Raw genomic sequence first — 12,735 nt, 5'->3', positions numbered from 1 at the left:
CCACATGTGATTATCGGCCAGGCTGGCACAATTAACTAACTCACCATGTATAAGAATAAAGTAGAGGTGAATCACAGACCTCGAAGTGAAACCCAAACTTTTAGGGACTTTAACAAGGGAATTGGGACAAACCTAAGAACTCTGGCACAGGGAATACACAGGCTATTGCAAATAGGAAAGTGCACAAATACAGAGGAAGCACTAAATGACTAGTGGGATATACTGAAGATAGCACACCTGTGCACATCGAAAGACTTTGCTAAGTAAGAAATAATAGAGTCTACAGACTGGAAAGACATCTTTAGCAACGACACATCAGACAAAGAGATTCTTACTAAAATCTACACTTCTCTGCTAGCCTACAACAAGAAAAAAGCATATAGCCCACCGAGGAAATGGCCAAAAGACCTGAACAGAAGTTTCACAAGGGCAGAAATCTGAATGGCCAATAAACATATGATAAAATGTTCCCAATCACTAGCCATAAGGGACATGTCAATTAAAACAACTATGAGATACCACCTAACACACCCAGGTAGTCCAATTCAAAAAATCAGAAAACAACAAGTGCTGGAGAGGATGTGGTGAGATACGTATGCTCATCCACTGCTGGTGGTCCTGTAGATACATGCAGCCACTATCAAAATTAATGTGGTGATACCTAAGACAAATGGAAATCCAGCCACCATATGATTCAGCATTCCCCCTCCTGGGCATACACCCAGAAGAAGTAAGAAACGGACCAAGACCAGACAACGTTCATTACAATGCAGTTCACAATTGCAAAGATCTAGAAACAATATAAATTTCTATCAATTAATGAATGGATTGAAAAAAAATGTCTGGTGTCTGCATACAATGGAGCACTATGCATCCCTAAAAAGCTGTGATGAATACATGAAGTACATTGTCTCGTGGGAAGAGTTGGAGGAAATTATACTAAGCAAAGTTAGACAAGCAGAAAGGGATAAGTACAGCATAAGTCCACTGAGGTAAGCTCAAAAAGTACAATGAGCATAAAGGATAAGCTATTTAATGAATAAATCCTGGGTCAAGGTCCAGGCATTTTTCAGGGGTCTGACCCAACTCAGGAATGCATATGGTAGCCAGCTAAAAAGGAGGGGGAAAGAGAGGGATAAGAAAAAAGGGGAATAAAACCCAAAACAACAAGTGTGATGGGGAACAGGGCACTAATACACCCACAGGGAGGGTATTGTTTATGTCTCCACAGGAAAGGGAGAGAGGGACCAGATCTCACCCCAGAGATCCAAGCCTGGAGCGCAGTACACTGGCATGGAGCAGCAAACTAACAGAAAGGATGATGGAGCTGGGCCCAAGCAAAGTTATGTTGATCCCCTCCCCAGAAGAAGGCAATACAGAGGACAACACTGAAGATATAGCCCGGGGAGAGAGGTGGGTCTCTCCAGACCACACAGGAGCAAGCTAAGAGGGAATGAGGGAGGGAATGAGGGAGGGAGGGAAGGAGGGAGGGAGAGCTTCATCATGGCCCATTAAGTCCCAGAAATGACTTCCATGCTCTAAGCCGCCAATGCACAGAGAGTACTGTAGGACCAACCCCACCATAAGACATGGCATTGCCTCACTGACCCATAGCACTATGGGACAGCACTGGAGACACTGTGTAGAAAGTGTACCTGGTCTGCCCCGTGCACAGTGGGGTGCAATGTACAGGGAGTGCAACAGGGCAGCAAGGGGGGCAAAGTAACCATGTCCCTGAGGAATCCTGAAAATAGACTTCTGACTTGAGGGACAGGGCTTGACACATCATCAGACTTGATCGGAAAACATACATAAGGGTCAGCAGACAGACCTGGAACTATTTTTCTTTTCTTGTTTTGTTTTTTGTTTTTGTTTTTCTTTTGCCCCATGTCTATCTATATAAGATAGGCATGACACACAATACCGAGGAGAAAACGACAATACCAGCAGTTACTGGGGGATATGGGAGAGAAGGGTGGGAGGAGGGGCATGGGGAGCCAACAAACTCAGGGATAAGGGAACACTAGATCTAAAATTGATGGCGAGGAGGACATATCATGTCTGGTGGAGTTAAATGAAATGCAATGTATCCAAGAGGAATTTTGGAAACCAAAATGTAGTGTGAGGATGAGAATGGGATAGGAGGAAAGTGAAAGGAAACATAGGAAAGAAATAGAGGCAAAAGGTATTTATAGAGGTATAGTTATAGGCATGTATATATGTAAATATACTAACTTATAATGAAAGGGATAGAGGCTAATGTGTGTGTGTGTGTGTGTGTGTGTGTGTGTGTGTGTGTGTAGTATTAAGATAGCAGATGGACTTTGGACCTCCATTCAAGGCCTCCCTTAACACAAGAACACTTTGATATTTACCTTGCCAACTTGATTGCTGACGACGAAATGGGTGCATAAGCAAATGTGGTGAAATGATTGGATAGTGCCCGGTTATCAAAAGATACAGCTTCTGGGTTCTTAAAGGCTTGAAGTTAAGCCTGCAGCCATCCAGTAGAGAAACAAATAAGCCCAAATGGAAGAAAAGATCCAGCCTGTGTGATCATGAGGTATCAACGGGATCAGGTATCAGGCATCAAAAGATCCAAAACAAACAACTATATTGATGATATGTGGAGCTTTGGCATGAAGACCCAAAGCCCATCTGTAGACAATTAGATATCCCCCCACCGAAGGGTTATAAGGAAGGAATAGTTCACCCATGGTGCAGTATAGCAGTGGTGAAACACACATCATTCTAGTTCCTGAATGCTCCTCCCACCCCCCCACCGCCACCCCCCCACCCCCGCCAACTACCATGATCCAGTTCTGTCTTACAAATCTGGCTAGACCAGAGAACACCCATTGGTACAGATAAGAGCTCTCGACACATGGAATTCAGGACAGATAAAGCCCTCAGGAACAGTAGTGGGAGTAGCAATATCATGAGGGTGGGGGGATGGTCGTGAGGGGGAATGGGGAGAAAGGGGGAATGCATCACAATGTTGGATGTATACCATCCCCTCCAAAGGGGAGGACTAACACAAATGTGGGTAAAGGGAGACAATGTACAGTGTAAGATACAAAATAATAATAACAATATATAATTGATATAATTCACGAGGGTGGGAGGGTGGGAGAGGGAAAGGTAAAAAGAAGAGCTTATACCAAGGACTCAAGTAGAAAATGTTTTGGGAATGATGATGGCAACACATGTATGAATATGCTTGACACAATTGATGTATGGAATGTTATAAGATCTCTAAGAGCCCCCAATAAAATGATTGAAAGAAATACTTAAGCAAGAGCTCTTTACTAATACTAAAATTTAAATATGACTAATATATTTTCCATAACTGATTTATAATTTGAGTTTTTCTTTCCACCTGGGAAACAATACCCATAGCCAATAATCACTGATTTGCAAGTTTGTCATAAAATTTTATAAAATACTATGCCAGTGCTACACGCTTCCTCTGCGACCACTTAATGATGTTGCCTTTTCCTCCTGTTCTTACCACTATAATCAAAAGTATATTAGGGTCAATCAAATACCTTTGAATAATGTAATAGCTACAATTATTGTCATATAAGTCAACACTACACTTAAAAAACACAAATAAGTATCTGTGGAGGCATCCAAATGAAATAATTTAACTTTAATATGTTTTCAATTAAAATTCAATATATATCTTATATATATATTTTTAACTGTCTCCCTAAGATATGCTGCATAAGCATATTAATTTTCAGGTTTAACTAAAATTGCCTATCATTTGTCTGTATTATTTTTCTCTTTGTTTTAATTTATGTATGCATGCGTGCATACACATACATTAACTTAAGATCATAACTGCTTCTCAATCTGTCAAATTTAGCTAGAAATTAAGGAAGACAGTATTTGTATTCCCTGTGTCTATCACTTCTCCTAGCTCTGCTTCATCTCTCAACTTTTATTTCTAATTAAACTTTATTTAGTATTTTTATTAAAACCACTGTCTTGTCTCCTTGTTTATGTAGCATAAAACCAAAACGAAGCTATATTGAGTGCCATTGAGCCAATTCCATCCCACAGTGATCCTATTTGGCCGAGTAGAACAGTCTCTACGTTTCAGAAGCTGTACATTCTTACAGAAGAAGAAAGACTCATCATTTTCTGCCCCATTGCTGATGGTTTGAAATTGCTCCCATTGTGGATATCAGACTAATTTATAACCCACTATGCCACCAAGCTTCAAGCTATGTAGCATGTTGTTGTTGTTAGGTGCTTTCTAGTATATGCTGACTCAGAGTGATCATATGAACAACAGAATAAGACATGGCTTAGTCTGGCCTCCTTTCAACAATTGTGTTGAATTTGAACGCATCGTTGCAACCACAGTGTCAATCCACCTCCTTGACAGTTTTTCCTGTTTGGCTTACCTTCTTTACCAAGCATGATGTCCTTTCCAGAAACTGGTCTCTACTACTAACATGTCCAAAGTCTTACCATCCTCATTTTTAAGGAGCATTCTGGTTGTCCTACTTCAAGACAGATTTGTTTGTTTGTCTTGCAGTCACAGCATTTTCAATACTATTCTCAAACACCACAATTCAAACTCATGGCTTTTTCTTTGGTCTTCCTTATTAGCCTACTTTCACATGTGTATGACACTACTGAGAAGAGCATGACTTGATCCAGGGACACTTTAGTCCTCAAAGAGATAGCCTTGCTCTTGAATACTGTCAAGAGTCTTTGTACGGCACATTTGCCCATTGCAATCCATATTTTGGTTTCTTGAATGCTGCTTTCATGAGCAAAGATTATGAACCCAAGCAAGATGAAATCTCTCACAACGTCAATCATTTCTTTGTTTATTATGATGTTGTTAGGATATTGGCTTAATTTACACTGAGATGTAATCCATACTGAAGGTTGAAGTGCCTGATCTTCATCAGCAAGTGCTGTGTAGCATGGTAATTAATAAAATCATTTTCATACCAGGTCAAAAGAATTTGATCAATGATGTCATGCTTCAAAATGCCAAGTCATCTTTTTGGTAATCAAATGTAACTTTCCAACAGGGAGTTTTAATATTATGAAAACTAATTTCTAGAGATGCACAAAATATAGGTTTGTACAGAGGCAAGATTACCCTTTCTTTTTATATATTCCTGCATATCATTATCTCCTATGCCTGTTATTACCTCTCCTCAACTCCTTCACTCTCACTTTTACACACATACACACACACACACACACACACACACCAGTTTTGAGGTAAACATAATGACACTCTATTAAGAAAACATAATTAGGAATATGAATGATAACACTTTTTGTATAAAATTCGGAGTTTTATGCCTATGCAATTCAACCTGCCAACTCTCATTTTCTCTCCATTTTCATGATCAACGCAAGAGTCACTCACAATTTGAAAGGCAGGGAGCTATGGGTGATAAGGAATGGAAATAAAGTCATAGATTAGGCGATTGCAGTGTTATTTAAGTGTTCATTATACTCAAATACATTGGGTGAGGAGTTGTCTAATGGCTATAAACTGCTCTCAAAAATAAGTAAATAGAGAAAATAAAGCAAAAATAATTTCATCCACACAATATTCTCATTCGATACCTCTCCATGGATTAATAAATCCCTTTCCAAAATGTAAATATTCCCTATGAAGTATTAAATTGGCCAGAAATTATCATGGATTATTTTATATTAACAAGTAAATTTGTAGTCTGTGTTTCATGAAAATAGTGAGACTTTCTATTTCTTTAAGGAGAAAAAATAAAATTTTAGAAAATGTTCTACTGACTGATTCAAACTCTAGGAAACTGGTTCTGCCAAGTAATGAATGACAACTTCAAAAAGTCTAGAAAAGGGCTATTTTAAAAATTCCAATTCAATAGAGTAGATACAGAATACTACCCAAATTCTTCATTTTAATAATTTAAAAGTCATGTTCCAAAAAGTTAAATGCTTTAAAGTATGCAGTCAATCCAACTAACATGAAAATAATATGTTTCAACTAACATAAAAACAGAGTCTATTCAAAATACTCCTTGGAGTCTAAGAAAGAATAAGGTAGATAAGCTCTTGTGCAGTCAATCATGAATATTTATCAATGGTAGGACTAAGGGTCCATTTGAGTTGCAAAAGGAGTGAGAAAAATGTCTAGAAACTAACCAGCTGTGTGCTTTATCCATGATTCTACACCATGGATTAAAGAGCCCTGATTGTGTAGTTGTAATGCATTGGGCTGCTATCCATCTGGTCATCAGTTCAAAACCATCGGCAACTCCTTGGGAGAAAGACTGTGCTCTCTACCCGAGTAAACAGTCTGAAACTCAGAGGGGTTTGCTATGAGTCAGCATTGACTGATGGCAGTGTGTTTGGAATACCACTGATCAGTAGACAGGAAATGGCAAGAAGAGCCATTGAGTAAGTAAATATCTAAGGAGAGAATCCTTTAATGTCTGAAGTTAGCATGATTTAGATACAACTCCATAAAAGTTAAAAAATTTGAGAGATTAATTATTTGAACTTCTGGATTGTTTTTAACCACGGAAAGTGGGAATGTGGTGGAAAATAGCATAAAGATGACCCAGCCGTGCTTGTCAGCGTTCCGCTGTGTTTCACATGCACAGTTTACCTAATTCTCACAGACACGAGACACCAAAAAATGCACTTGAGTATATTTTTACATATTTTATAAATGGTAAAGATTAAGATTTGGTAATGAAGAAATTTTGAAAAGATAATTCCCATCTTTTTGTAGATTTAAATACTTTGAAGTTTAAATTTGAAACACATGTGAAACATTTGGAGAAATTATTCACAGTAAGAAATATATTTTACAGTACAACCTATTTTACACATACATCTAAAAAAATAACTGTCACAAAGCACTATTTACTTACCCTGAAATAATATGTTTTAATATCTTCCTACTATTTTTTAACATCTTATTCATGTTTTTGCTTTTAAATTATATTCCTAGATTATTCATTTGACTGATTTCTCACTAATAGATTTGTAGCACATATTTTGATGATGTTTTTGGTAACTTTTCTTCAATATATTTTTATGAATTATTTTACTTCCCTGTCAGATTAAAATTTGCTCAAAGGTAGTTTTCTTGAAGCCACACATTTTACATCCCCCTATCTCAGGAACTGAAGGAGTGTTTTGAATGCAATAAATTTAATTTTACCTCTGAAAATTTATTATCTTACCTAGAGAGTCGATGGTAATTCCCCAAAAGGTTGAAAATAAGAGGTAACTGGTAGAGCATAGGAAAATCGAGAACACTGGCAATATTTCACCAAAAATGCACTATTCTTGTCTGTTTTATCCAATTATTTTTCACCATAAAATTGACTTTATTAAATATCCATAACTGTTTTATCTTGTAAAAATGGTGCTTTCCCCAGAAATGTGTAATTTAAACTCATGAAAAGCAGTTACATAACAACTCAAGAGTTAAAGAAGCACACATCTCTTCTATCTCCTTTGAGCTATTTTCGATCTGAAATTTCTACAGGCTTCAGTCAGAGAAGTTTTAAGTAATGATAATGTTTACAAGGGTATGCTGAAATCAACAGCCTTACTCTCCATTCTAAAATAATTAGAATATTCTTATTCTTGCCTCCATGTTTGTTTCTGGTATTTATATTTTGTTTTTGTGGTAGTAGTTGGTCTTTTTTTCAATCATTAATGTATCCAAGAATTAAATCTTTACTTTCCTGACAGGTGTGCTTCTGATTGAATTAGTTGCATTTAGGAAAATGATACCCATATGGAATGTGTTTAACCTGCATTTTCAAAAATTTTAAATATGTTTTGTAGAATTTAAAATACATTGATGTTTTTTTAATTGTTTGGAACCATTTATGTAATATTTATATGATAAGTCCAGCTTTAATATCCATCATTGTGAATGCTCAGAATTACTAAAAATCAGAAAATAAATAAAACATATCGGATAGAAAATTATGATTTAAAGACTCATGTGGGTATCTTAAGAATCAAAGGGAATCATCTCCCTTATAAACCATAAATACAGTGATATCCTTGAAAATTAGGTATATGTTCCTTCAAATAAAACTCAGTGATGAACAGATGTCCCCTTAAACCTGGAATACTAAGACTAAAGTTACTAAATCCACATTGTTTTCTTCTCAACGTAGGGCCATATTTTGCCAGTGATTTTTATTCAAAACTCCCACAGGCGTCAGTGGAAGATCCATGCATGGAAAAATGGCATAATATGTATCCTAGTTTTATTTATTTCATATGTATACAGCAGTATAAAATAATATATTACATTTACACTCATTTTACTTATGTATTATTATAGCATTCACAGTAACAAACACTATAGTTAAGATTGAAACTCATCTTTTGTTATAATACCCTGTTTTCACTCACAGATAACTGTCTCAAAATATGTGTTTAGAGCTGAAATTCCCTGTTCACTGTCAGCTCTGAGTTGTATGAATGCACTGGAAATCTGACTTCTATCATTCAGAAGTTTTTGAGCCTGATGTGAAAATTTAATATATTTTGCATTATTTATGCAATTATTTTCCCACACCTCAAAAACATCTGGAGTGTAAAACTTCAAACTAAGTATGTGACACATTTTCAAGAAATAAAAGTTATATTTCTAATTTTACAAATACTTAAAAAATAACAGTGATTAGAAATACAAGCATGCACACTAAAAGTATTAGAATTTTTGACATATTATTGCCTGCAATACTCTTGGCGGCACCCATCTACTTGCATTCTCATAGAATGCTATGATCTAAAACCTATGCCAAGTTTTAGAAGGAAAAAAATACTCTACTGAACAGTTTCACAAATTTCTAGATAAGGGTTTTGTTTGCCTTAGCGGAGGGTTATTTCTTGAAGTACTAACAATATATAAAATAATTTTACTACTCCATGGCATAAAAAATATGGAATTTTGAAATTTTCTGTTTTTCCTTGTTAAAAAGGAAAATAAAAAGGATGTTAAGTGCAAAGCCTTTACCACTACAAAATTAGAATTGAAAAGGTTAAACAATCCAAGAAAGTACAATATGAAAAATATAAGATTTTCAGAAAAAATTGTCAAGTATATCAATGGTTTCAGTATTTTTTAGTTCCTCGGGTATTAAAAGCACACGTAGAAACATGGCAGAAGAAGGTGACAGACCGAAAAGAAAAAGAAAAGCAATGAGATGGAACACTGATTATTATCAGTCAATATCATGAATAATTTTCTTTGTCTTTGATAACGTTTGCCACACTCTGACTGAATCATGATATTAAAGATCAATTTAACTTGAGTTAATATTTTTGGAAGATAAAATGGTACAACTAATGAACAATAATAAAGGTCATGTAGAAAACTTCAAATAATTTTGTCCTCCTTACAAGAGGAGCAGGAGCATTTACAGGAGCATTATGTGACACCTGGCTGCCAATCATAAAATTATTCAGAAATAAAAATGGAAAATGGATACTTAAAGATTTAAGATCTTTTACTATAACACTTAATTTGCAATGCTTGATAAAGGCATTTAGTATATTCATGAAATGAAATAAACATTTTCTCTAATTTTTCCCAAGAAAGATGAAACATCTATGTTGTTACCATTATACCTGTAAAGTAATTCTGATGTGATGTTTAAATGCTGGGTTGTAAATTATTTCACAAAACTATGTTGACAAGTTAAATATTAGAAAGTTACATATGAATGTAATATTTCTAAAAATTGTCATTTGACATACCTTTGAAACACTATGACTTGTTTCCACAGGAAAATTGGTTGGCTTCTCACTGCTTTAAGACTGACCATGTTTGAAAGGTGTAGCTATCATGAATATTCTTTTGTGAAATAATGAAAGACTAACAAGCTGGACATTGCTTCTCTTTGCTATAGGAGATTATAATCTCCTATAAAATCTATGGGTGGTTGGATATTAGTATGACCAGATTAAATAGAAATCCTATTCGAAAAATTTTGGCACACTGAAGGAGTAAATGTCTATTTGGAAATTGAGACTACATTGTTTTCATTTATCTGCTTTACAATCCCATCCATTTATAAATGAACTTTTTGCCAATTTATTCAAATAATCCTTATTTTGTTGTAATTTCTGATTTCTTTTGATTCAATGGATAGTTGATAAATGACTTAATGACTTATTTTATTTACATAATGTTATTTATCTCATAAATTTGTTAAAAGTGGGTTGGTGTTGGTAGAATGATGATATAATTTGAGTCCTATAATTCAAGTTAGTATGACTAGCTGCTGTGGCATATTAAAAAGTAACTATTACACAAATATATAATTAGTCTTCTGGGACATTATGTACAATATACATGAAGGGCTACATAATTAAAGAAAACATATTTGAATCAAATTAATTAATATAGCCATTACATTATATGTAAAGTAGGAAGAAACTTATTTTCAATGGTTTGTAATAAGGAAGATGGATGTGTATTTTTCTCCATGATTGTAACAGAATGCATGAAAGGTTTAATTAAAGCAAACTGATTCAACAAGAAAATCACTCTCTTGTTTAAAAAGCAATTATAAGAGACTATTTTGCAATTAAATTATATAGAAACGTTATCTTAATAAAATAGTCTATCATTCAAAATACTAATGCAAATATGCCAAAACTTTGATAAAATGCACTTAGGGAATGTATGTGCTTTTTGTATTACATATGATCAATTAATTTTACGTATTTCATAAGAATCCCCCAAAGACTGGAATGTTACAAACATTATTTTTAAATATAAGTTGATTGGAGTATGACTTATTAATATATAATTTGATAACATCAAATTTAGTGATACAAAGATATCACTCGTATGTAACATTAGGGCCCTATGAACACATCTATGCATTTGAATGTTAAACTAAAGTAAAATGTCAATTAAATTACATATATTAGATAGATTAAACCTGGAAGTATTATATTTTGGTCTATTTTCAGTAACATATTGCAGCTCACCTTATTGGGCATAATAAGATCAATTAAAATTTGGACAAATATTTGAAAATAGGTCTTTAAGTTAGGTGAACACTTTAAAAGTAATGTTGACTTTTTTTTTTTAATGGGGAGCTGTGTTGACTTTGTTCTTTGCTAAGAAGATTGTCTTATGTTCTCGGATCTTTTCTTCTCTAAATTATGTTTCAACACCCAATAAACAATTAAATAAAGGGGGAAAAAAAGAAAAATACATCTCACTGAATTTAATAATTAACCTGTCGACAGAAAAATAAAAGACAAGTTTTACTTTGCAAGGCTGAGACTCATGAAGAATATTTTCATTAATAGAATACAGACTCCATTTATGTTATTAATGTTCATACATAATATCGAAGGAGTAATGTACTATGTTTCTACCTCCAAATGTATTGAATTTATCTTATATGTATGAATCCTCTATATCTTATAGCTTTTCTTAATCCCTTCAAATATTTATATATCTCTATATAGTCATATAGAGCTATAAATACATTTAATATTCATGTGTAATTAAGTCACAAAACTACACAAAACTATGTAAAATAAAATTCTGTATGAGTTATATGATTGAGGACTTTTTTAAAATAGTAATCTTCAATTACATACTTTACACCACAAAATGTACAGACACCCAGTGTTCTTTTTTTGTGTGTTTTCTTTTTTATCTAACAACATATACAGGTGAATTTATAGATTCCTTATAAAAGTTTTAAGTGATTCTAAATTCAAAGCCATAGAAATAGAATCGAAATAATGTAGATTGTAAGATAGTTTGATAGTACATGTTCAGTGCTCAGTCTGATAACATCGACAGCTACATCTTTGGCATTGAAAATTCAGTACTAGGTCTTGACAAAATTTTGTAGCTTAGAGCATCATTTTCTTTTAAACAAGGAAAAACAGGGTTGACTAGGATATGAAACTGGAAGGAAACTATTGATGATGATTTTTCTTTCTCAGTAAGTTTATCTTTGGGACCCTGAATTGCCTTTTACTTTATTATATGATGTGGACTGTATGAAGCCATTTAAAAACCAACTAAGTTGTACCACATTTTAGGAAAATTATATAATATAATATATATATTTTATATTTATTTAGAAGCTTTGAAATAGTACAGGAAACACTTTGCAACACGGTGTATAAACTACAGAATGTCTTTGATATTTTGTGGGTCTTGAGAATACATTTGTTAATAACCCACAGGTGAAAAGAACATAATCACAATCGCTCTTGTAAAGTTGGAATAGTTTGGGCAACACTTGATCACACAAAAATAATATAAAACAGTCAAGTTTAAAACAGTGATATTGCATTTATAATGCACAAATTTCCTTTATCTTTATGACTGGCTTCTCGTGGTGAATATAAACAACTAAAGGGCTCAGTGACATTTGGAGAGAGAAAGATATATAGTGCTGTAAACAGGCACACACTGATCGGAGAGACAAAAATCAGTTGCCTCTAAAGTTTCTACAGTTCCGCACATTTCAACTCATTTCTCAGGCCTGCTGAGAGCAATCAGGTCCTATAACTGGCCACGATGACTCCGCCGGCAATCTACTCCTCCGGTGCACAGAAACTAACTGGATGGCCGAGATAATGACGTTGAAAAGTTGATGCTTTTGTTGGTCGACTTTGTGCAAATCATGCTGCTTCAGGTAAGTCCTGTAGAATTGACTAGCATATCCTTTTCCGTGCTGTGAAAAAGAGAGA

General features: G+C 34.4%; 1 protein-coding gene across 1 annotated transcript in view; it reads right to left on the bottom strand.

Annotated features, from left to right (window-relative positions):
• Nucleotides 1–6,672: 6,672 nt before the first annotated feature.
• PCDH10 (protocadherin 10) overlaps nt 6,673–12,735 on the bottom strand; it is a 56,230-nt gene continuing 50,167 nt past the window's right edge. The window contains exon 5 of the mRNA XM_004711854.4: nt 6,673–12,719. Coding sequence (XP_004711911.1) covers nt 12,700–12,719 — 20 coding nt within the window. The 3' untranslated portion in view covers nt 6,673–12,699. The remainder of the gene's footprint in view (nt 12,720–12,735) is intronic.

Source organism: Echinops telfairi, unplaced genomic scaffold, assembly GCF_000313985.2.
Source record: "Echinops telfairi isolate 266 unplaced genomic scaffold, ASM31398v2 ScPeMD7_14;HRSCAF=57, whole genome shotgun sequence".
NCBI classification, from domain to species: domain Eukaryota; kingdom Metazoa; phylum Chordata; class Mammalia; order Afrosoricida; family Tenrecidae; genus Echinops; species Echinops telfairi.
Note: the sequence above shows the minus strand (reverse complement) of the source record. Positions and strands in the feature narration are given on the sequence as shown.